Source organism: Heliangelus exortis, chromosome 12, assembly GCF_036169615.1.
Source record: "Heliangelus exortis chromosome 12, bHelExo1.hap1, whole genome shotgun sequence".
In the NCBI taxonomy this organism is placed as follows: Eukaryota; Metazoa; Chordata; class Aves; order Apodiformes; family Trochilidae; genus Heliangelus; species Heliangelus exortis.
In genome coordinates, this window is record NC_092433.1 from 4,603,367 (window position 1) to 4,628,389 (window position 25,023).

General features: G+C 57.0%; 1 protein-coding gene across 2 annotated transcripts; it reads left to right on the plus strand.

Annotated features, from left to right (window-relative positions):
- Positions 1 to 653: 653 nt before the first annotated feature.
- Positions 654 to 24,796, plus strand: LOC139801422 (semaphorin-3D-like). 2 transcript variants are annotated; one of them, XM_071755596.1, is made up of 20 exons: positions 654 to 978; positions 8,907 to 8,961; positions 10,287 to 10,388; positions 12,389 to 12,580; positions 17,790 to 17,950; positions 18,664 to 18,726; positions 18,984 to 19,103; positions 19,421 to 19,523; positions 20,106 to 20,234; positions 20,524 to 20,669; positions 20,886 to 21,000; positions 21,143 to 21,212; positions 21,485 to 21,629; positions 21,716 to 21,938; positions 22,054 to 22,142; positions 22,504 to 22,545; positions 22,798 to 22,955; positions 23,196 to 23,260; positions 23,499 to 23,629; positions 23,714 to 24,796. In XM_071755596.1, exons 1-20 carry the CDS (start codon positions 742 to 744, stop codon positions 24,128 to 24,130), a joined length of 2,763 nt encoding a protein of 920 aa, XP_071611697.1. In that variant the 5' UTR covers positions 654 to 741; the 3' UTR covers positions 24,131 to 24,796. The 2 variants fall into 2 exon arrangements, with proteins under 2 accessions (XP_071611697.1, XP_071611698.1); XM_071755597.1 differs by lacking the exons at positions 8,907 to 8,961; positions 10,287 to 10,388 and having other exon boundaries at positions 787 to 978.
- The last annotated feature ends 227 nt before the right edge of the window (positions 24,797 to 25,023 follow it).

Sequence of the window (25,023 nt, forward strand, 5' to 3'; positions counted from 1 at the left end):
TTGCTGCACTGTGCACAGCCACCAGAGCCCGAATCCTCCCAGATTTCCATTTCCATAACATTTCTTGCTTTGAGTTGATTGTGGAGCAGTGTCCTTTTGCTGTCACCGTACCAGGCAGCTGTGGGACATTACCACAGCTCTGCAGTGCTGCAGCTTCCCAATTCACAAGTAAAAAAGGAGTGATGTTTTATTATCCCCCCCTCAGTAGCTGTGCCTTGAGCTGCAGGAATGAAATATCAAATCCTAGAATCATTTGGGTTAGAAGGGATCTTAAAGACCACCTCGTTCTGATCTCCTTGCCATGGGGTACCTCCCACTAGCCCAGGTTACCCCAAAGCCCTGTCCACCTTGGCCTTCAGCACTTCCAGGACAGCCACAGCTTCTCTGGGAAACCTGGGCCAGGGTTTCACCACCCTCACAGGAAAGAATTTCTTCCTAGAGTCTAATCTAAATCTCCCCTCTTTCAGCTTGAAACCATCCCTCCTTGTCCTGTCAATCCCTGGCCTTGTCCAAAGTCCCTCCTCAGCTTTCCTGTAGCCCCTTCAAGGCACTGGAAAGTGCTCTAAGCTCTTCCCACAACTTTCTCTTCTCCAGGCTCAACAACCCCAACTCTCAGCCTCTTCAGAGCAGAGCTGCTCCAGCCCTCGGATCATCTCCGTGGCCGCCTCCTCCAAGAGCTTCGAGACTCTCCGGTGTCGGAGGCTGCAGACCAAGCCGCACACACGTCCCAGGTACCACTAGATGGCACCGCCTGCCCGGGAACCGGTCCCGCACCCCGGCGAGCGGGACGCGGGTCTCGTCGGCAGCTCGGGCTGTTCTTCCGACTGCAAGGCTGCCCCCGGCTGCCATCCCACCCCCCGCTGCCACCCGCCCCCCCCCCGGCTCCTCCCTGCTGCCTCCAGCCCCCGGGGCCGGGGCTGTGCCGGGGGAGGCGGCAGGGAGGGCTGCTGGCCACCGGGACCCGCCGCTCCGAGCCTGGTGAGTAGCCCAGAGAGGGGTTTTAATTAATTTAATTGTTAAAAAACTCGGCAGCCCGGGCTGGGCCAGGGGGACAACAGGCTGGGGTAGCCTGTTGAAGTAGGTCAGCCCGGGCGGCTGAACCGGGTCTGACCCGCTATAAAGGTTTTTACAGTCCGTTTGTAGCGATGTGCAGAGTAATTAATGAGTGACTTGTCTTTTCCCAGCTCTTAGGGAGAGAGCAGAGCTCGTTCTGCTGCTCAGTTTGCTGTAGTATGCAGTGAAAAGTTGGTGGCAATAATTTTTTATGGTTTTATCTGTTAGTGCCTTAAGTTGCCTTCCAGGAGGTTTTAGTGCTGTGGTAAAGCTCTCCCTTCAGGGCTGGTTTTTCTGGGGCTCCTTGACTTTGATGCTCTGCTGCTAAAGTTTCAGAGCCCAAAAATCCCATATTGACCTGATTGCCACTGAATGCGTAGTCCATGCTGGGGACTCTTCCAAGAGCTCAAAGACAGCTTTTGTCAAATTTCCACCCACCACCCCCCAAACAAAAATCAGTCATTTGCTTCTAAGCTGTTGCGGCAGCCTTGGTCTGAGGAGAAAAAACAGCCTCCCCAGTCCGTGGGGGAATTGACCCCAGCAAGGGCTTCATGAAATCTCTCGGGACACATTAAACCTCACTCTCTGCAATGCCTCAGCTCTCAGAAACCTTGGGACACACAATATAGCAGGCAGAAAAGCAACAGAGCCTGAGAAATCCCTTGTGCTCTCCAAAGGAGTCCTTTTAACTAATGATCCTTCTGCTGAGAAGCATTGCAGAGCCTGGCTGGGAACTGGGGGCTTTGGTGGTGGTGTAATACTTGGAGGGAGGGTGGATGCCTGAATGTTTATGCCTAGAAGCAAATAACAAAGTGCTTGACAAATTTAAATTAAGACAAAGAGGGTTATTTCTTCCTATCCTTGAAGCAAGATCGCCTTTGGTGTCAACTGTGTCTTCTGACAGTGTGCAGCTCCATCCACCAGAGATCACGGGGCAGCATTTCTCAGGCAGGGTGCAAGCCCCAAGCCTCGGGCTGCTGCCACTGCTGGGTTCAGTTCAGCAGTTTGTTGCTCATAAGGAATCACTGTGTTAATCTGGCTGCTGAGCCACCAGCATGGAGCAGCTGCCAAACTGGAAACCAGCATTTTTTTGATGTAGCCTCGTGCCTAGGGGAAGAGGGGGAAAGTGCTCTGGGAGAGCTGGTCACAGAGCTGGGGCTGTCCCGCACACATGCTGGCCACCCGACCCACCCAGGAGCCACCGGGAGCTTTCTCTTTGCCCAGTGGAGCGTGTCCCAGCTTTCTGCTGGCTGGTCCAGGCAAAGCCTTCAAAGGGAGGGGGAGTCTGGCAGCCCCTCGGGTCACTGACCTGACCCGATGGGTTGCTGTAACGTGTGGGTTTCTCCTGCTGAGTTAAAGGCATTGAAAAAGACAGAGGTGCAAACGTCCTTGTGATTCATGAGCTGGGGATGGGGAAGTCAATTTGAAAGCCAGTGAAGGGATATCAGCTCTATAAGAAATATGGGAAGAATTCATCCCTAATCTAATCTCACCAAATTCCACAAGGATGCAAGACAGGGATCATTCTCTCTGGTTCCTTAGGTTAAACAGGAAACCCCTGAGGATGGAAGTTGTTCTCCCAAATACCAACCTGACTGTGTGTGGAGGCCAGAGAGGGGCTGAGCCACCTCGAGCTGCCAGAGGGGGGGTTCTGCCAGCCCTGGGGGCTGCCAAGCAGAGGGAGAGGGAGCCAAGCCCAGGGTCCATTAGTAGGACTTAATGCTAATGATGGCCTTTGCCAAACCAAACCCTCAAGCCAGCCAGGCTGGGAGATGCTCCTGCCAGCCAAGGTTTCTGGCTGCCTCCTCCCTACTGTGCTCCTGTGACACACTCTTAGGGGCTGTTTAAAGCAAGGATGAAGATTTATTGTAAACCTTGTCTCCCAGGCTTAGGGAGCTGCATCTTCCTCCAAGTTCAGTCTATCCCCACTCCAGCTGGGATTACAGAGAAAGGCAGCTCCAAGGGCAGGGGGTTACTGTGTCTGCAGAGGCACTCGCTCACCCTGCTACAAATCTGGTGTCGAAAGTGAAGACAGAGAGAGCAGACAGCTGAGGGGCAGATGGGAATGGCTTTTGTCAGGGGAAGGGGGATCCTGCCCAGCCTCACCTGCCCTCTCTGAACCTTCCTGTGAGAGGAGGCCTGCCAGGACACACTCTGCCCTGATTGGGGACAAGGAGCTCCTGCAGAGGACAGGCTGAACAGGGCACTTTCTCCCTCTCTGCCTGGGGAAACTGAGGCACAGAGTGGCAAAATTACAAGTGTGAGGGTGCTGAGAGGGGCTCACAGCACAGGGGACTGAGTCATTCTGCCTCCATAAAGACCAGATTATCTCAAATCACAGACACAGCAATCCAGCATCTACCTGTAGATAGATGCCAAGGAATGATGGAACAGTTTCAAACTGAAAGAGCAGAGACTTAGATTAAACCTTAGGAAGAAATTCTTTTCTGTGAGAGTAGTGAGGTGCTGGCCCAGGTTGCCTGGAGAAGCTGTGGCTGCCCCATTCCTGAAAGTGTTGAAGACCAAGTTGGATGGGGCTTGGAGCAACCTGGTCTAGTGGGAGGTGTCCCTGCCCATGGCAGGGGGGTTGGAACTGGATGGTTTTTAAGGTCCCTTCCAACCCCAAAAATTCTAGGATTCTATGATAGGGAATTCCTGTTCCTGTGAGGTAGCATTCTGTATTCCCAGCTCGGGCAGGCCTTTATTATTGCCCCACATGGGCACTGTAGGACACTTGGGCATCTCCATGCTCAGTGACTCTGTGTACTCCCCAGTCCATGCCCGGCTCTGCTGTCCCTGCAGCCACACCACACACAGGCTCCTGCTTGGTAGAACCCAGTTCTGCCAGCAGGCTGGCAAAGCACAGGCTACAGTGGTTGCCAGCATCACCCCTAGTTGGCTTTGGAGCCTGCCCAGGATACGGTTCCACTAAAACAATGCTGTTCATAAGCCATGTGGGGTCATTGTTCTTGTCCCGTGTGCTGGCGGGCTGCCACTTATTGTGTGCAGGAACCACTCTGGTTCTCCCACCATCAAGTTCAGGTTTATTTCCCCATTTTCCAGGAGATCACTGATGTCAGCTCATTTGGCTGGAGCACTTTGTAGTGTGAAAAAGGAAAAAAAAATCACTTTTGGTTTCAATCTGTCCATTGTCCACTGAGACAAGAGTCAGTCTTCCCATGGTGTGTGCTCCCCCACAGGCAGCTGGTGACAGCCCTGCCACCACCTGCTGCTACATGCTCACTTGTGCATGGATGCTGGTAGGGGCAGGATTAGCACCAAGGTTTATCAGAGCTCTGGTCTTGGTCTATGCTGCAGGAGGATGCTCTGCTTCTTGGAGGACACTTTGAGTCAGTCCCTGACATGCTAAGGTTCCTGTTTGGCCATGGGCAGGTCACTGTGTCCATCTGAAAGAGATTTAGATAAGATATTAGGAAGAAATTCTTCACTATGACAATAGTGAAACCCTGGACCAGGCTGCCTGGAGAAGCTGTGCCTGCCCCATCCCTCAAAGTGTTGAAAGCCAAGCTGGATGGGGCTTGGAGCAACCTGGTCTAGTGGGAGGTGCCCATGGCAGGGGGGTTAAAACTAGATGGTTTTTGATGTCCCCTCCAACTTAAACTGTGAGTTCTGAGTCAATGTGTGAATCATAGAGTCTGTGACTGTGATCTGTGCTACAGCTCCACACTGTAACGATGAGAGCCACAGTTGGATGCTGCAGATGAGTACATGGAGGATTGAAAGGCTGTCATGTGAAGTGGGGGTCGGACAGGCAGGTGGTGTCTTGGGAGCAGTGCTTTGGGGTGTAGTATGTGGTGGTGGCTGGTTCTGTGCCACACTGGTCATCTGGGGACGCTGGCAGTGGAAGCAGTGGTACCTCCGCTTGTGACCACCCCAGGGCTGGGTTGTCTCTGTTTTGCCAGCCAGTTGGATGACTGCAATAAGAGGAGCTGCCTACCAGCAGGGTCACCTCCACAAAACCACAGCAGCCAGCCAGTGACTGACCTGCCCCAACCCCTGCCAGATGTGCCTTTAGCTTCATCTCAGCCCTGAGGTGACCCCCTGCCTCCTGGGGAAGAAAGAGTGAGCAGCCAACCAGGGTGAGCATCCCCACCTTCATCTCGTTGAGCCTCAGGAATACCCCGCCGGGGGCTGCAGCCTGCTCTGGACACCCCCCTGTGCCATGCTGCAGGGGTGGGGACAGGGAGGTGGCTGCCTGCCAGGCACAGACGTGTCCCCGGGCTCCCCAGCAGCGTGCCGAGGCACAGGGCAGCCCACGGAGCCGGCTGCCGGAGCGTGGTGCTCCGCGGGGGTCCGAGGTGTGCGAGCCAGAGAGCTTTCCCAGCTTTTCCAGGCGGGGATTGCCGAGGATCCCGGCCAAGAGGCGCTGAGCAGGAGCAGATAACAGGGCAGGCACCCGCCAGCCTCATTAAAATACTTTCTCCAGCAAAGCCCCCCACGCCGGCCCAGCCTGATCCAATTAGCACAGGGGCCGGGAGAGCAGAGAGCAGGGTTCCCCTTGATGAAAAGAAAACACTGCAGAGCTTTCAAGTGTCGGGGGAGGCGGGTGGCCCCGGCGGGGACAGTGACAGAGAGGCCCTGGGAGGGTGAGCGGCAGCAGAGTCGCTGAGCGGGGTCACTGAGCAGCCGAGCAGGTGCTTCAGAGCCAGCTCCTGCCTGGAATGGCTCTGGGATGATAGCTGGGGAAAAGTGGCAAACCAATGGCTCCCTGAGAGGGTCTGGAGGTGAGGAGCAATCACCCTGCTGTGAAGGAAGAAAATGGGTGTTAGAAATCAAGCAGGTTTGATTGCTGCAAAATGCCTTGGCAGCTGAAGGTTTCAACAGGCTCTGGCTGGGGGATGCTGGAGAAGGCTGGAGCCCACCTGTCCAGGGAACAGGGATGCTCCTGTGCTCCCCAGGGCTGGTTCTCTCAGGAGATACCCCTGGGCATGGTGCTGGCTTCAGACCTCAGGTCTCTGCTAGGGTACTTCAGAGAGACTTCTGAGGACATTGGGATTTGCCTACCAGGACCCTGACCAAGCCCACCACCTATTTTCCAGGGGTGACTGAAGGACCAGCAGCCCATGCCACTAAGTGATGGCAGAACCAGAGCTCTGTCTGAAATCCCTGGGTGTCACCCAGCCCCACTCCCAGCAGAGGTTTTTCAGACAGCTAGGGACAAGAAGCATTGAAAAACCTGTGTCTGGCTGGAGCCCACGCTGACTCCTGGCTTTGGAGCCCCTGGGGGTGTGATCCTGGGGACCGGAAAAGAGGCAGAGCTCCCCGAGCCTCCCCAGCCTGTATGGAATGTCAGGACATGTGGTGGACAGGTGACAAGGGTAATGTCAGATGGGGTGGTGGTATCGATGGCTCAAAGGAATGTGGCTCTGCCTAGAGGGACTTCCCAGGCTTTGGGGACCTGGTCTGGCAGCCCAGTGGGCAGCAGAGCCTCTTCTCTGCCTAACCTGGGGACTTAAACACAACATCAGGGGGTGGCAAGCCCCCTTCCCAGGCAGGGAAGAATTTTAAGCTTCTCAATTGAATCAGGAGGCAGGGGGCTGGGAGTTTAATACAGCAAGTCATATCTGGAGTTTAACACACCAAATTAATCCAGAGTCAGCCCCAGCTGGGTTGAGGTGACCTGTACATTTGCTGTCCAGTGTGGGACATCATTGCTTGTTCAAGCTCCCAGACCTTCCATTCTGTCTGAGGAGGAGCCCAGCCTTCTTCTTCTGAATTTGGCTCTGCCAGCTACTGTCCTGGCCTGGTTTGAACCCTCTGGGAGCTCTGGCCAGGGCAGAGTCCCACAGCCCACCCTAAGCTGGGGCTTGGCAGCAGGAACCCAGCACTACTCTGTGCTGGGGGTGCAGGCACAAAAGCCATGAGGAGGGGTGGGGAAATGCATTGCTGGTATGGTGAGGAGAGAGCCAGAGGGCACAGAGTGTCCCAAGAAGTCCCTGCATTGGGTCTCCCAAGCTGAATTTGCCTGGACCCATCAGTCCAGTGGCTCTGGCAACTGTCTGTACTCAGGCAGCATTTTAAGTGAGAGGAGTACAATGGAGCTAAGTCTCCATCCTGCTGTCTCTGCAGCTGGTCAGCTGCACCTCCCTGGTGCTGGATGCCCTTGGGGTGAATCAGAGGCAGGGATGGTGGAGGTTATTCTGGCACTGACTGGCACTACCTGGCTCAAGCAGGGACACCAAAAAAGCCCTGTTGGGACCTGCTGCCTGAGAGCATGGGCCAATCCAGCCCATCACCATCTGTGCCCCTCTCCAGACAGTGAGACAAGCCTGGCTGCTGGACCACCTTCCCAGCTCAATGCCCAGAGCCAAGCCAGACCAGGCTTCACCTCTCTCTCTCAGTAGCAAGGGAAAGGTAGGGCAGCAGCCTCCTGAGGATTAGCAGGATGTTAAGTGAAGCCAGCTCCTTATCCCTTCATAAACAGTTATTAATATCCTGGCCAGCCTTGGGCTTGGCAATTCTCCACTTGCTTTCAAAGGATGTGATCCCAACCAGAGTGTGCCTTAAGATACTGAAACTTCAAGGAGAAAAACACTGTTAGAGGAGATGCTGTATTTGCTCTTCCCTCCATAATGGTTTATCTGCTCTGGAGATAAGGAGCTCCCACCTAGCAAGGTCCCAGGCAGGGAGAAAGCTCCTGCCTGCAAAGGGGCAGGGGCAGCTGCAGGGCAGTGCTGCTGGGCAGGTCACAGCCCAGGGGGATTGTGGCTTTGTCGTTGCAGCAGGGGAGGAGGAAAGCCATCTGCAGAGGCTCAGATCTGTGTTTGTGCAGCTGTGCAGCTGTCGTGCCCTTCATGTGATGTGCCAGGGCTCAGGGACCAGGAGCCTTCGCACATCAGGAGGCGTGAAGAGCAGAACAAAGCATTGTCACTCTGGAGTGTCACCACAGTGAAGTCCCCTGATCCCCACCTCTGGTCCCAGTCTGGCAGGGGTGATGTGTTGGTGGCTGCATCATGCCAGCAGCAGCTGGGAGTCTTTCCTCCCTGCTTGTGGTGCTTGGCACACACAGCAGTGCTGCCTGGCAAGGAAGGGTGGTCTGGGGCTTTAATCATGGGCTTTAATCTCGGGAGTCAGGATCATAGGAGGCTGTCAGGAGATGTTGTCTGGAAGGAAGCCCACTGGCCAGCCCTGCCATGCAGTAGCCAAACTTGAGCAACCTCAGTCTTGCTCTGCAATTGAATAATTCCTCATTTCAAACATCCCTGGTGGTCTCTGAGGCTCTGCATGGGCACATGTGACCTGTTTGCCTGAGGGCTTCGTCCATTTGCAGGGCACACCATGACACCCAGGTGCCACTCAGGCTCTGGTGCTGGCTTTTTTGGTTCTGACATGTGTCATGCTGCAGGAGCATCCCGTGACTCCTTCCCCATCTCCCCAGCAGCTCAGCACCACAGGCTTTTCCTACTGTCAGTCCTGCCCTTGCCAGGGAGGAGGCAGGGAAGGAGCAGAGGGCCCACCCCGTGCTTTTGTCCTCCTGATTGGAGAAGGACGACAGCTGCCTCTGCCTGCAGCTGCTGGGGCATCCATCATCCTGCAAGGATGGAGGGGAGCAGCCAAGGGCTGAGCAGGGAGTGTGTCTGTGCCTGCCCAGGCAGGAGAGGGGGACAGCAGAGCCCTAGGAACAGGGACAGACATGGGCAGAGGTGTGTGCTAGGGCACATGGACATAGGCTCCAGCTGTGCACTCCGTGTGCAGATGTGTGTGAAGGGATGGGCTGAGCTGTGGTAACCAGGCTCCCTGGTGACAGGGTACCCCTGCCCTGCCTGCCCAAAGTCTGGCTGCCTGGCTCTGCTCCTCGATGTCTTTTTGCTTTGGAGAATTCTTTCTTGCAGCTCCTGAAAGTGACGGTGAAGAGACCACCTGTACCCAGAGCTTCTGTGAAGAGAGGTAGGACAGTCTCAAGAACATGAGACTCAGGTCTGGGAGCCAGAGACTGGCTTCTCAGGAGCTTCAAGTAGTGCCAGCCTATAAATGACACGGGGCTCAGCCCCTCTCCTCCCCTCCCTGCTGATCTCCCTTGAGGTCCCCCAGCTGCTGGGGGCCATCATTTCACCCCCTGCCCATGGCCTGGCCAGCCCTGAAGTGTAACTGAAGAAGGCCCTAGGCTGCAAATGGTGTGTGAGGATTAGCTGGGACACAATCAGGGCCTGTGGAAGTGGTGGAGCACATGGAGGGCTGTGGGGGCTGCTGGTAGCTGCAAGATTGCTGAGCAGCCTGAGTTCAGCATGCTCTTCCCTCTTGGGAGATAATGCATAGTTTGATAAATCCACTGCCAGGGCCCTTCCCCCTCCAAAATTTGGGCTGATTTACACTATTTGCAGCAGCACAGCAAACAGGCTTTATCAAGAGGAAATTGGCTCTTTCACGGATAAAAAAATTTCCTCCCTTACCCGCATGTCTCTAACAGGAGAGATTTGTCTTTTCCCTGTGCTGCTCAGAGTCTGGCAAGACCTTCCATGGAATTTTGCCTCCAAGGGAAAAAATTCAGCACCGTGTCATGCAACAGTGACTCTAGATAACAGCCCAGAGTCTTAAACCTTTTGGAACTCTCCAGGGCACCAGAGGCAGGAGAGGAAGAGGAGGGCATGGGGTGACCACTGGCACCAGAGCATCTGCTGGGCTGCTGGCACAAAGTCAGCCCTGCAATCACACATCCTCCCCCCCAGCCCCCATAGTGCCCAGAGTACAACTCCCCCCCCCAGAAATCCCCTCACCCAGCAGCCTGCCCTCATCAGCGTTTTCCTCTCCAAACTGAGATAGAAATACTTGCAGCTCAGGACAGTTGATTATTTAAAGCTGTCGGGAGTGTTTAATTTAACCCTGGATTCATCACCCGCAGCTTGTTTCCATCCTGGAGACACCGCTGCCCCCCCTGCTTCCCCTCTCAGTGTAAACTCTGCCCCTGCTGAGCGCTTCGCCCCCAGGCAGATTCGGGCAGAGGTTTCCAGGCAGGGGACGTGACCCTGCCACGTGTTTCCCCCGATGTCCCCGCTCCCACTGGCACAGCCGGGCTGGGAGCTGCTGCTGGGGTTTTAGCTGGGATGGATGGATGGATGGATGGATGGATGGATGGATGGATATGCCCAGTCCCTCACCGCTGTCTGGGCACCTCTGCAGGGAGCCCTGGGGGCTTGGTGAAGGCGTGCTACACAGGGGAAACCTTACTGGAAGTCATTCTCTGACATTTTTGTTCTTTCTTGGCCCACTTCGAGCCCTTCCAAGAAGATCCTCCCTGTTTCTGACCCAGCTCTGTCAGAACTCTGCTCATGGCTGGTGCTCCTGCCACCATCCAACCTGCCTTTGGCATCCCCAGGGTGAGGAGACAAAGGTCTGGTACCGCCGAGCTGTGCTGGGATTGTGCCCCCACCGCCCCAGTCCCTGCTGCTGGCATGTGAAGCATCCCTAAAGCTGTCCCCAGGGCCAGGCAGGAGCATGTCCCGCAGGGGGGGGAGCGGTGCCCTGTCTGCCATCCGCAGAAACCCGACCCGTCCTGGCATCCCCTGGAGCTCCGGGTCACGAAAGGCTCCGCCCAGGGGTGGCTTAGCCCAAACCTAAGCCTAGCACGGCCCTTGCTTCATTTATAGAAAGCTGCAACTAGAGGCCAGAATTTTTCTGAGTCCTCTGGCAACCAAATGCACGTCGGCAAAAACAAAAAAACCAAAAACGGGACTGCAGTGCTCACTCTGGGCAGTCACAAGCTGCAGGATGGGTCTGGGAGACTTGGCTGCAGATGGCTGAGCATGGGGAAGAGCTAAAATTGCTATAGCATCCTTAGTACAGGAAAGTTGTCCGGGAAGGTTCCTGTGGGAGAATCAAGGGCAGCACTGCCTGATAGCAGGTCGGTCCCCAGGGGGGCTGATGGTTCCCATGTGGGAACCCATCCTCTCCACAATCAATGTGGCTAGAAAGAAGGAATTTATACCTTGCTAAACTCATCAGTTTGTGTGGTTTTTTCCCCCTAGGCAGCGTTGTCCTGTTAAAACTCTGACCAGGAAAGAGGTGGATGTGTTGAAAAAGCAGACCCAAACCAAAGACAGACAGAAAATGGCACAATCTCCACGCTGAGGAGGTCCCAGGGATGGAGGAAGGCTCTTGGTACACAGCAGGCTGTACTGGCTAGAGTGAGGGCAAGGCAGCAGAGCAGGCAGGGAACTGTCAGGAGAGGAGCTGTGCCGAGGGACCTCTGGCAGCTCCTGTCTGCTGGTAACCCCAAACCCAAAACCTCCCGCTGAAGCAGAGCCAAGTGCTCCTTCTTGTGGAAGGCAGGGACCAAACAGGAGGAACCCTGGAGGCTTGGCTACAACATCCCTCCTACACAACCATTGACCAAGACAACAGAAATTCCCTACTCCTTGTGCCAGGAGCCTCCGGCCAGGAATGAGCAAAGAAAAACCCTTCATTTTAAATCTTCCAGCCATGGGACTGAAAGATCTTCATACACAGCAAGAGGGAGAGTTATTCAGAGCTTCCATTTAGAGGCTGGGACATTTATAGGCAGAAAAATGCATTTAAATTTCCTGAATTAATTGCTGAGAGCTGCCAAGCCAGCCCCACTCCCCACAGGAGGTGTGAGGGCTGGCAGAAAGGGCTGTGAAAGTTTCTACACCTCTGAGGGGGTGTAAAGGTGAGAAAGCCCTTCCAGCCTACAGCATGCTGAGCCAAAGGATGCTGATGGCCTTGGAGAGGTCTGTGGTGACCCCGCAATTTGCTGAGCTACTGACCAGAGTTATGTATTATGTACCATACAGGCACATCTCCACCAGGCAGGCTGTAATATCTGATGTTCTGAAGTCCCTGCAGCTTCCAGAACGCAGCCAGTGAGCAGGTCTCCCTGCCACAGCCACATTCCCAGTACCCAAACTGGCTCACTGAACACCAGCTGCTCTGCCAGCTCCCAGAGACAGAGGGTGCAGGGTGTCCCAGCTGGGACTGGTACAGAACACAGAAATGGAGATGGTCAGAAACCCTTCTCTTCCTGCCAGAACCATCAGTGACTGCTGGGGCTGTGAGGACAGCCCAGTCAGCCAGTTGCTGCCTCTTGGGCCCCCATTTTCCCCCCCTAGCCCAGCTGGCTTGGGCTCCTCAAGATAAAAGACTTCTCCTCTCAAGCCCTTGTCCCCAGGGCAGGGTGGCCCCAGCCCCCAGCAGTGTGTGGGTGCTCTGTTCAGATAAACACCAACAAAGCACTTGCAGCAGGGGCCGCAGGGTCCTCAGTCTTGGCTGATGTGCCAAGGCATCATTCGCATCCCCAGGCTGGGTCCTGACCCAGACCCAAGCCCCCCGTGGTGCAGCCTCTCCCCTTCTCTACTTGCAGCTGGTGCTGGCATCTCTGTGCTGGAGCATGGTGCTGTGAGGTCCAGCTGCCCCTTCCTACTGCTGAGCTCCAGGATGCAGACAGGCCCTGGGCTGCCCCTCGCCATCCTCCTCCTCTGCCTCCTCGTGCAGCATTCGGGCAGGAGCAAGGCATGGAAGGAGCATGCCCCACGCCTTCGCCTCACCTACAAAGGTAAGGGGGTTATTTGGGATCTGTGTCTTGCTTGGGAGGGCTGGGAGAGCATCCTGCAGGCAGGGAGTGAAGTGGGAAGGCAGTAGCTCCACTGTTGTGGCTTCAGCATCCCCACACTTTGGGCTCTTGGCATGTTTCATGGCTGCGGCCCTGCGCACAGCCCCTGTGGGTGCTGTACCAGTGATGTCAGCATCAGAGGAGGGGGCTGAGCAGTTGAACCTACCCTGGTTCAACACAAGGCCATGCCCAGCAGCAGTGTCTCCTGCTCAGAGTCACTCTGGGCACCTCACAGTGTGTTTTGGGCTGGAACTGACCTGAGCAGCCCTACGTCTGCACACTCATCATGTAATGGGCACTCTGAGCCCCAGGCAGTGCTTCTGGCCCCTTCCCCTGCCAGCACAGTCCTGCCCCAGCTCAGCCCTCCTGCCCTCACCTCCTCCTTGCCTGCTGAGGAGAGACTGATCCTCTGCACAGATCATTTCCCTGCTGTACTTCACTTTTTTCCCTGCATCTGTCTTGTCTGTTTAGATAATGAGCTCTTCAGGGCAGGCACAATGTGCTCTTCTCTTGCTTGATGCTGAATCTGGGGCCTCTTCTCTGTCATCTGGAGTTGCAAAAGGAACAGACTGACAGGTAGCATAGTACACTGCTCAGCAGGGAAGTGCAAAAGGGGAATCTTTAGTGAAAGGGTCTTAGCAGGGGAATGATCTGAGCCCTTGCTAGCCCAGCAGCTGGTCATCCTGCCATGGACCTGCAGCATGGACTTGGCTACTTTACCCACTTTCAGCTTCAAAGCAAGTTGCTTTGAAGGTCAGAGAGCTCAGCACATCCTTGGTGCTACTCTGGACATGGCAGTTGGCAGGGCTCAACTTGCCCCTCTCCACACCCACAAGGTGCCTTTCCTATGGGCATCACACTCAGAACTCTGGGACCATCCTCCTGGATTGCTCCATCACCCTGGGAAGCTGCTCCCTGGGCAGTGGCCACCACTCATGTGGAGGATGCCTCCAGCTTGTGACCAGAGAGGGATGGACCTGCCAGAGATGCAGGGAGATGGTCCCTGCTGATAGCCCAGCTCTGAAACACGGTGCTGAGTCTGCCTTCTCCTTGGAGACAGCAGAGGCAGAGCAGGGCTGCTGGGGCAGCCAGGGTGCAGGGAGACTGCTGACTTCAAAGCCCCACAGTGTGCTGGGGCCAGACATGCCAAAAGCCCTCAAGCCTTGGGCAGAGGAAGAAGAGGAAGCTCTCAGCCTCAGGAGGGCTCAAGGACAAGGGGAACAATGGCAGGGGATGTGACTCACAGACAGCACGGGGTAGGTTCAAGGACACAATGCTTTGAGAGGTTTAGGTTTAAAAACCCTTAGAAGAAAAATAATAATGAAAGGAGGTCTTTGAGCATCGTCTAAGGGATCAGCCTTGCCCTCAGATCCCAGCATGGGGGAGTCAGGCAGAGCCCCGGGGAGGAGGAGAAGATGCAAGCAGGACTGCCAGAAGGAAATGACAGCACGAGACCAAAGGAAGGATGGGCCAGAGGGCTCGGAGCCAGGAACAACAGTGGGGGGTCCCACCTTGCCGAGAAGGCAAAGAGGAGGTTTATAACAGCAGCCATGGCAGCCTCGGGTTAAGGATGGGTCAGCCCCGGTGCTGCCCCAAGCTGAGCCCCTCTGTGCTGCCATGCAGCGTGCCTCCTGCCTCCTCTCACTGTCCTAATCCAGCCCAGGGACAGCAAGGAGGTGACAAGTGGGTCTTCTACCATCCTCCCACCTGCAGCCAGCCCAGCCAGGCAGGACCCAGCCACCACCTCCATGCAGCAAGTGCTGAGGAGCTTGTGGGCCGATGGGTCTCTGGTTATCAGCACCAAGAGCTGCCCCAGTACATCTCTCAGCGGCCACTGTCGGTGAGGGGCTGGAGCCCAGTTTAGCACCAGAGTTCCCCTGGGCTTCAGAGATTTCCTCTAGGGTCTGCTCTGCCTGGAGGAAGGGGGCAGAGGAGAGGACAGCCCCCAGCACAGCCGTGTGGTGACCCCAGGAAGCTCTGGGTCAGCCAGCACTGAGGATGCTGTGGCTCGGGGGCAGGAGGAGATGATATATGGGACAAGGTGTTTGCAGCAGTCCTGACAGTAGAGAAAAACACCGTGGCCTTGGGAGATAATGAACACAAAGGAGAGGATGTTTCTCACCCACTGGTGCAGCCATCCTGCAGCTGCTGAAAGGACCACCTGGTTCCCTGCCCTAAGGGTGAGGGCCTGGATCAAATGCCCTGTGCCTACAGCTGGACTAGGGGCAGGACAAGGATGGTTTGTCACCACAGAATCCTGTGTACGGGGTCTGGATCCACATCACTGGTTCTCCCCTCAGCGAGGGACCAGAACTGCGCCACTAAGGAACTGTGCCAGTCAGGCCAAAAGCCTCGTGGCAACTGACCCTGACAGAGGTGTCAGTACAAGCATGGGGCTGGGAGTCCTTCCTGGCCCCTCTTACATGCTGTCACAGCAGCAGAGTTGCCTCTCTATCATCCTGCCTGACCTCGTCCTTGGATGGGGCCAGGGCAGGTCAGAGGGTGACCAGCAAGTGACATTCCCTGGGACCAACCTTGTACCCACTCTGGTTAATCACACTCATGGACTGGATGAACCTCTGACCTCACCTCCCACCCCACCCCAACTCCCCAGCACCCTGCCTGACAATTCCCCCTGGATCCAGCAGGTCTTGGGAGGGTTGGCAGTCACAGGAGGGTGGGCGATGCACAGCAGCCCTCTGGGAACACGGTGGTGACAATGGCCCTTGAGGTAGGAATGGGAATGAAGCTGCTAATCCCATCCAGACGGTGGGAAAAGGCTTGGAAATCCACCCTCCATATCCATGGCACCTGGAAGACACCCTTGGGGATTGGTGGAGAGTGAGGTGGAACCGTGCACAGCTTTTGTGGGAAAAGAGCCAGGAGCTCCTCGACACTGCTCCGGGCAGAGGGGGATTTGTGTCCCGCAGGAACCGGAGCTGACCCCTGCGGAAGGGGAGAAGGAAACGCGGGCTGGGAGCGAGCCCGGCTGCGTCAGCGCGGATCCGGGCAGGGACCCTGCCTGCTGCCTGCAGCCCCGCAGGTCCTTCCCCCGCGGGGACCAGCAGACGTCAGTGGCATTTCCAGCTCAGAGGCACTGACCCCGCTTCCCCTCTGCCCTGGAAATGGGGTGGAAGGAAGAGAGAGGCAGGCTCCCGGGCAGAGCCCTGCCTGTGCCCACGTACACCCCCTGCACCCGGGGCCACACGTCTGCCCGTGCTCCCATCCACACCGGGATGGGCTCCCCTAGAGAGCTTCCCTCCCCCTGTTCATGGCACACTGCTTCAATCCACATGATTTTCATAGAGTCACAGACCTGTTTGGGTCGGAAGGGACTATCTAGTTGTAACCCCATCTTCCACGAGACCAAGTTGTTCCAAGATCTATCCCCGGCCTCCAACACTTCCAGGGATGGGGCAGCCCCGGCTTCTCTGGGCAACCTAGGTCTCATGACCTTCTCAGGAAAAGATTTCTTCCTAAAATTTCTTCTAAGTCTCTGCTCTTTCAGTTTGAAACCATCCCCCCTTGTCCTATTGCTCCATACCCTTGTAAAAATTCCCTCCCCAGCTTTCCTTTAACCACTTCAGGTACTGGAAGGGACTCTAAGTTCTCAGTGGAGCCTTTTCTTCTCCAGGCTAATTATTTTGCAGAATTTTTCAGCCTGGATCTTACAGACCACCTTGGGGTTCCAGCCACAGTCCACCTCCCTCCAGTCTCCACCCAGAAGTGACCCATCTCCATCTCCCCTTCCCATGGCAGTTTCCCCTCCACCAGAGCGAAAGCTGAGAGGAGCCCTGCACAGCTATCAGCCTTCAACTTCTCCCTAGCCAAATCCCACCTCTTTGGAAGGGGAAAATTATGTGTTATGATTTCTAGGAGCTCTACACCCACCTCAGTGCCTGTGTCCCCTGCCTTGATCCCTGGGAGCAGAGTGGGTAGTGGCTGCCACCCCGTGCTGTGTGGACATCAGGCTACCAGCCCCAAACCTGGCCCTGCACATCATGGGCTGATGGGGCCCCAGGGATGTTGTTTCAGGAGTGGTTAACCAAGCTACAAGAGCTAATTGTCCCTCTCACACACCCACATACCCACAACACTGCCAGAGAAGCTCCAGTAGCTGCCTGAGCTACAGGCTGAGGAGCAGAGCCTCCTTGCTGCCCTGTCATGTCCACGGAGGGGGGGAGGGGAGTCCATGGCACACTGACCCCTTCGGCAGGGTGGCTTTTCCCTCCAACAGTGCCAAAACAGTACTCTTAAAAGGTACTCTAAAAGCCCTTTTCCTGAGCCAGCCTAGGCTGTGTCTCAGGAGATAGAAGGGAAATGTGGGGTGGTGGATGCAGGGTTGGAGTGGGACACAGCCAGGGACCTCCCTTACTAGCTCCTTGGACCTGGGATTGGGTGGCCATTTGTCTTTCTGTCCCTGTGCACCCATCCTCCTGTCTGTCCCTGTGCCTGGGGTAGTGTCCAGCAGACACTTCACAGACTAAAAGGTTTGGTGACATGGAGAAGATTTGTCCAGGCTGGGCTGTGGCCACTGTGGGTTCACACAGCCTTTCCTTGGAGGGTTGCTTCACCCCAGCAAAAAGCCAAAAGCTTTCTTATATAACATTTTTCAATCTGAGAGACTATAAACTAATCCCAAGTTATGGGATGTTGTAGTGAAATGAGGCAACCAGGTGCCACTAATTGTCAGGCACAGGTGGGCTTAACACAAACTCACGCCCACTACCTGGCAATTAGTGGCACCTGGTTGCCTCATTTCACTACAGGATGTGAATCTCCAGTCTTCTCAGCACAGCCCCCATGGTTTTGGAGTGCAGAGGCTTCAGGACTCCAAGAGCTCCTCTGAAAAGCAGTTGGACTGCTCTGCTGCCCCATGCCCACAAACCAGCCCAGGGCAAGGTCAGGGAGGTTCTCCTCTTTCTAGGAGTGACAGTTTCCTGCAGATAGGATCATGGGAGGAGGCTTCATGATGAGCTTTGGGCACTGAGGTTGACAGCCTTTTGCTAAGGCAGGGGCAGGAAAGTTGTGTTCCCTTGGGGCAGGGGTGGGGAGGCAGAGCTGTCCCAGAGAGGGGGAGCACGGGGCCTATGCCTGCTTGGTGTGCCACTCATGGATGGGTTTCTCTTTCCCTCCACCTTGTGCTCCTCAGATCTGCTGAAATCCAACAGCTCTCGCCTTTTGCTGGCCTCAGGGGATGAGCTGAATTTCCAAGCCCTCCTACTGGATGAGGACAGAGCCTGGCTGATGGTAGGAGCAAAAAACCACATCTTCCTGCTCCACCTGGACCACCCCAGCAGAGAGCCCGAGAAGGTCAGTGCTGGGAGCAGGGTGTGAGTGTGACCCTGGCCAGGCTGTTCTCTTCCTCCCTGGGAACTGCTCCTCTTTCCAGTGCAGGGGTGTGGAGGTGGATGTGCTCCAAACTGGGCTGTTCTAATGTCACCGGGGACACATTTACACCAGGATGTCCCAATCAGTGGGGTCAACCCATCCCTGGCAGTGTTGAGCCCCATGGGGACAGGCCAACGCCGGGGAGGGACAAGGTGGCTCGGCCAGGAGAGGAGACCTGGGTGGACCCCGGGGCGCAGTGGAAGGGCAGTGCCCGGAGCCCTGCTGTCACACCAAGTCCTTGCTGCTGCTGCAAGAGCCAGACCAGCTCCAGCAGCCAGGCAGCTAATGTCATCCCAAGACATCCTGCTGGCAGGGTGCACGGCCCAGGCCCAACAAAGGAGCAGCCCCTGGCGGCGCCGCAGCCCGGAGTTCCCATGGGCCAGGGTCCAGGGGACACTGCCCACCTCCCGGGCGTGCCGTGGCCCACCCAGGCTCTGTCCCCATGCCAGATTTGCTCTGACCCTGTTTGGCGGGCTGCCCGGCAAGCTGGGCCAGGTCCCAGGGACCCAGGGGGGTGTCAGAACCTTTGCAGATCAGCCCCGTGTCCTCCTGAGCCTGGCAGAGCCTTTTGGCTGTGCCCGCTCCAGGCGGTGCAGGACAGCAGGGGAGGTACCGGCGGGGTCTCTGTGTTGCAGATTTTCTGGCCAGCCTCCAGGGAGCAGGTGGAACACTGCCAGCTGGCGGGGAAGAACGTGGAGGTAAGCAGGGCTGGCAGCTCCTGGCTGGTGGCCTTTTGCATCTTGCCATGGATGTGAAACCCCCCATATCCCCTCCAAAGGGAGCCTTGGGGCTGCCTGAGGGGAGGGTGTTGAGCCAGCCAGGGCTAAGCTCAGCTCGCCAGCTGCCAGGGCAGGATCTGGACAGGCTCCTGCATCCCTGGCAGACACAGCATGGGGCTGGGCACAAGTGTGCAGACCTGTGCTCAGCCCAGTGACAACCATCTCCCCTCGAGCAGACGGAGTGTGCCAACTTCATCCGCCTCCTCCAACCCTTCAACAGGAGCCATGTGTTTGCCTGTGGGACCGGTTCCTACCAACCCGTCTGTGCCTTCATCCAGCTGGGAGCCAGGGGGAAGGTGAGGGCAAGTGAGCCATTGTAGAAGGTGGCAAGAGACCCCCCCAGAGGAGGGGCAGCCCCAGAGCTTAGCAGGGAGTGCCGGCCAGCCCAGAGCAGTCCCTGACACTGCCATGGCCTCACTGTAAATAGTGAGAAGCATCCCCAGCTTGGAAGTACCAGGATGCCCCATGAGGATGTGACAAGGTCCTGGCAGTCCCCTTGAGGGATTTGCTGGTTGCAGAGCTGAGCACACCAGCCTCCTTCCCACTCTTCTCCATGTGCCCAGCTTGTTTCCAGCCTTCTCCTGGGCTGATGTCTCCCCTCTGGCTCTGGCAGGGCCCCGGGGCTCCCACCATGCATCTAGTGACCCACTCCTTGGAATCGGGGCGAGGACGGTGCCCATACAGCCCTCACGAACCCTTCACAGGACTCCTCATTGGTAAGTAGCTCTTTAAAAGCCATGTAGATGAGATGCTGAGGGGCACGCTTTAACACGGGACTCAGTAGAGATAGGTTAATGGTTGAACTCCATGATCTTAAAGGTCTCTTCCAACCAGAAGGATTCTGTGATTCTCTGAAGAGATAATGGGGAACAGAGGTGGTGCTGGAAGGTGGGCACAGTCTGTGCTGGGAGGTGATGGCAGCTCCTGCTCTGCCATGTGTGGCCACGGGCCTGGGCTGCTGCTGGAGTGGGTGTGAGGGAGAGGAGCCATCCCGCAGAGCCCAGCACTGCCCCACTCACCCCCCACCACATGGCTCCTGTACAGAATGGCCATTGCAGGGTGCAGGTGGCATGGCCCACAGACAAGGCTGTGTGGTGTCACCAGCCTGCCCTCCTACTGTGGGTGGTTAAGGTGAGATGGGAGCTAGAAGCTGTGCTGGGTCACAGGTCTGGAGGAGGCTCCCAGCTATACTGTGTCACCTCCACCCACCCTGAGCCCCCAGGGACACAGGGGTGGCCTGCCAGAATACCTCCAGCAGTGCCACCCAACCCACATGTGCCCCCCCTCTGCCCCTGCAGACAGGGAGCTCTATTCAGGCACCTCCAGTGACTTCATGGGCAGCAGCGCTGCCTTCTTCCGCACCTGGGTCCACGGGGCTGAGCAGAGCTACATCCGGACAGAGCAGAACCAGGACCACTGGCTACATGGTAGGAGAAGAAGGACCCATGGGGCAGGACCTGTGGGGCTCAGGGGCTCTTCTGCCTGCTGGGGAGAGGCTGGGGCCAGCACTGGGGCTGTGATGAAGCCTGTGGTGGGACCCATGATCCAGCAGGCACTCCAGGAACCTGAACACCAAAATGGGGCTCTGCCTTCTGGGTAGCAGTGTGTGTCCATGGGGCACCCTGCATGTGCCCTCATCATCTCACACTGCTCCCAAGGGCTTCCAAGGGCAGGTGAAGGCATAAGGCCAAGTTGTGCTGTTCTTTCACCCCACAGAGCCCGCATTTGTTGGTGCCTATGCCATCCCTGATACCTACAACCCACACGATGACAAGGTCTACATCTTCTTCCGTGAGACAGCCATGGAAGCTGGGCAGTGGGAGAGGAGGCACATCCATGCCAGGGTGGCACGGGTCTGCAAGGTCAGTCACCAAAGGCCAGCATGCCACAGCATGGGTGCCCCACCCATGCGCGTTTACCTCTTCTGGGCCAGAGGTGCCAAGACAAGGCTTAGGTTGCCACCACACACCCACCACAGAGCAGAGGGCTGGGGTTGTCCTACTGTGGGGATGGAGGAGGATGCGTTGGGGGGCAGGCTTGGAGAGGCTGGGCTGAGCCCAACTCTTGGTGCCTGACAGAACGACGTCGGAGGGAAGCGGAGCCTCATCAACCGCTGGAGCACGTTCCTCAAGGCCCGTCTGGTGTGCTCCATCCCCGGGCCCCAGGGCACTGAGACCCATTTTGATCAGCTCGGTGAGTGCAGAGCCAGCTCAGCAGCAATGCTGCTCAGCCATGGCTGCTCCTCCTCCTTTGCCACCGGCCAAGGATGTCCACCTGCATCCCCAGAACTGGTGGTCCAGCTCCTGGCTGCCTCACCTCACCCCTCTCTTTGCAGAGGATGTTTTCCTCCTGCGCACCCGGGACCCTCAGAACCCCCTCGTCTTTGGTCTCTTCACGGTCTCTAGGTGAGCGGCCCCATGGAGGGAAGAAGGGTGGGATGAGCACACAGCTGGTACAGGGTGGCCCACTGACCATTTCACTGCTGTCTCCACTGCTGGGTTACCAGCTGCCAAACCACCAGCTTTGGCACAGCCAGTGGGTCACTCAGGCTGGACTGGCTGTGACAGAGGGATTCCTGTCACCTGCTGGGTGCCATGCATGACTCTGGGGCCGGCAGGGGACAGTGTTATGAGTCTGCCTGCAGCAGGGACACTGACAGCCCCATGTTCTCCTGCAGTGGTGTCTTCAGTGGCTCTGCCGTCTGCATCTACTCCATGGCTGCTGTGAGAGCTGCCTTCAGTGGCCCCTTTGCTCACAAGGAGGGCTTTGACTACCGCTGGGTAGAATACAAGGGTCGCGTCCCCTATCCTCGTCCCGGCACGGTAAAGGGCTGGGGAGCAGGGCTGGGGGGGAGCAGGATGGGCTGGCCTGGCCTCACCCCTCCCAACCCCAACGTGTTGCTACGCAGTGCCCCAGCGAGACGTACGACCCCCTGCTGAGGTCCACCAAGGACTTCCCAGACGAGGTGATCAGCTTCATGCGCAGCCATCAGCTGATGTGGGAGCCCGTGTACCCGCAGGGCCGCCAGCCCGTCCTGGTCAGGGTCAATGTCCCTTATCGGCTGCAGAGGCTGCTGGTGCACAGGCTGGAAATGGAAAGCCGGCACTACGACGTGCTCTTCCTCGGCACAGGTGGGAACTCTCCCCTGGTCTGGGGATACTGTCACCACTGGACACATCCCCTGGCACACAGGTCCTGCTGGGTGGCTCCCAGCCCTGACAGCTCCTTCTCTTGCTGCCTTCACAGATGAAGGTAAAGTCCTGAAGGTGGGGCTGGCCGGTGGGGCGAGCCGCGGCACGGAAGTGATCAGCCTGGAGGAGATCAGTGTCACCAAGGTACAGGAGGGCGGGGCCGGGCTGGATCACACAGCAACAACCTTGTGGCATCCTCCATGCAGCCTCCTGCTTTTGGGGAAGCTCTTTTGGGGAGGTCCCTCACCTCCCTGCTGGTGGCTCCCACCTTCCCCTGACAGACAGGCAATGCTGACAGCACAGAGGGGAGCCAGGGAAGGGTGGCAGCCAAGTCATCTCCCCACTCCCCGTCCCTGGGGGCCATGGGGTAGGCTGCCCAGGCTTCTGCCATGGGGTGGGAGCACAGGGGCCAGGCCCCAGCACCCTCCCATCCCGGGGAGGGGGTGGTCCCAGCCCCACCCAGCAGGGACCAACAAGGCTGCAACACCCTCTCCTTCCCCTTCAGGTGCCTTCTCCCATTCTGGACATGAAGTTATCACCAAAGCGGGTGAGTCCCCCCTCCTGCAGTGGCCAAGGGACAGGGCAGAGGGATCAGCTGGCCCCAGCCCCTCTGCCTGCAGCCCTTGGCCTCAGAGCTCGTACATTTAAGTAGTGGGCTCCGTACAGGGCAGCCCAGGGGCGGCAGATTCTGCCCCCCACAACCTGTGTCTCCCAGTACTGGACAGAGGGCTCTGTCTCCAGCTGGACCCAGTCTCCAGCCTGGGGATACTGATTGCTCCTGTTGTGCTTGCCCGAGCAGCAGGAGTTGTTTGTGAGCAGCACCCATGGACTGCTCCAGCTCTCCCTGTACCGCTGTGAGCTCTACGGCAAAACCTGCACTGACTGCTGCCTGGCCAGGGACCCGTACTGCACCTGGGACAGCAGGACCTGTGCCCCTCAGCTGCTCACGGAGAAGAGGTGAGCATCCACCCAAGCCATCTTTGCTCTTCCCCTGGAAAGGGATGGCATTTAGAAGAGGAAAGGGCAAACCACAAGCCCTGCAGCTTTATCATCAGCTCAGACCCCTACTGCCACCCTGCCTGTCCCCCAGGCCTCCTTTGGCCCCCAGTGCCTCCCCTTCTCCCCATCTGGTCTGCTATGGCAGGGTCCCACAGCCCTGTTAGGTTCTGTCCCACAGCCCTGTCTGCTCTCCCACAGACGTGCCCGCTGCCAGGATGTGCTGAACTCTGACCCACTCAGCCAGTGCCAGGACACCACAGAGGGTGAGCATCAGCCCCAGTCCAGTGAGTAGTCACAGTGCAAGCAGCTGGCTCTGCTCAGGGCCAGTGATGCCCAGGAGGGTGGACAGGCTGTGAAAGCAGTGCCCACCAGCTGTACCAGCACCGTCCATCGCAGACCCCATGCCACTCACCTCATGCTGGATGCTCCATGCTGCCCTCACTCCTCGCTTGTCACACAGCTCCTGAGCAGGGTGCTCACTCCTTCCTCTGTTCCGAGCAGGGATCGCTGCGATGGAGAAGCTTGTTTTTGGGGTGGAGAAGAATTCAACTTTCCTTGAGTGCCTGGCACGGTCCCCACAGACAACTGTCCGGTGGCTGGTGCAGCACGGGGAGGAGATGGGTCTGAGTGAGGTAAGGGGACAGGGTGGTGGGAACAAGGCACAGGGCTGCCTCAGACCTCAGAGAATGATCCGTGGTGATCTGCCTTTGTCCCAGATCAGGAACAATGGCCACTTCTCAGTGCTGGAGCAAGGACTGCTGATCCGCCAGCTGTCAAGGGAGGACGTGGGCACCTATGAGTGCCAGGCGGTGGAGCGCTCCTTCTCCCGGCCCCTCACCCGGTACAGCCTCAGAGTCATCAGGCACGAAGCCACAGAGGTGCCATCTTACAAATGGAGCAAAGGGGCTGAGCTGGGAGGGACCCACCAGAGCCCCCGGCCCCGAATTGACCTGCACCCGGGATACAAGGGCTTCCCACGGGCCCTGGGGGCACCGGGCACCAGCCTGGACGCCTACTGCAACGCCCTGCGGCACCAGGAAAGGCAGCGGCAGAAAACCTGGCACCAGAAGTGGCAGCACTCATCCCCAGACAGCAAGAACGGCCGTGTGCGGAGGCACCCCAAGCCCCTGTGAGGGGGCAGAGGGAGCCAGGGCCACCCGCATCTCCATTCCCACTCTCTCCAGGGCCCTTATCACACCAGGCATCAGCTCCGAGGCACCTCTCATCTTCAGAAGCTCCTTGCTGTTACTACCTCAAACCCTGTCAGCTCCTGCTGCCCTGTGGGGCACCCTGAGGCCAGGGCATGCCGCCCACTCTCTGAGACTCAAAAGCTATTCACACCCTGCAGAATATTTATTCTCCTTGTTTTCCCCTGGCCCTTAATGACCACCGTTATCAGCAGCAATAATAAGCAGAGAAGGGAACCAGCCAGCTCTCATAAATGGTTCCTAACACCTAGCAGCCCCAGCCCTGCCATGGACACCCCTGCATCCAGGCTCCCTCCCCTCCGAGGTGGCAGCCCCAGCAGCGTGGTGACTCAGTGGGGTGCTCAGCCCAGAGAGCCCAAATACCACTGGAGGCACTGGGGCTACAGATAGCAGGCACCTTTGATTTGCAGAAATGCCCAGCCCTGCTCTAATCCACTTCAAATCACAGTTCTTTTTAAAATTTTGACGTTTTTTTTTAACCAAAAAAAAAGAAAGAAATGACAGGCAGTTATACCAACTTACAATTTATTATTTTTTTAAAAAAATGACATGAAACACAAGTAAAAATAAATACATCATATAAACAACAAATTGTTCAAAGTCTCTGTTCTGGGAGATTAGGCGAGCGCATCCCGTTTGACAGAGAGGAGAGGGAAGCACATGATCGTGCGTGGGGCCAACCGACCGACCCACCCTGCTAGCATCACTGCTCTTGCCAACCACAAAAAGACAGGCCACAAACTAAGGCGGTAGTAAAACAGAAAAGAACCCCAAAACAACAGAAAGCCCAAAACAAGACTGAGTGATGGATTCCTTTA

What these genes read in the sequence shown, in the direction of transcription:
- LOC139801422 (XM_071755596.1), top strand. Translation starts at nt 742, where the DNA reads ATGGCACCGCCTGCCCGGGAACCGGTCCCGCACCCCGGCGAGCGGGAC. An exon ending in CCAGGACCACTGGCTACATG is followed by an intron (nt 20,235 to 20,523) that starts GTAGGAGAAGAA and finishes TTCACCCCACAG; the next exon opens with AGCCCGCATTTGTTGGTGCC. An exon ending in GGGTGGCACGGGTCTGCAAG is followed by an intron (nt 20,670 to 20,885) that starts GTCAGTCACCAA and finishes GGTGCCTGACAG; the next exon opens with AACGACGTCGGAGGGAAGCG.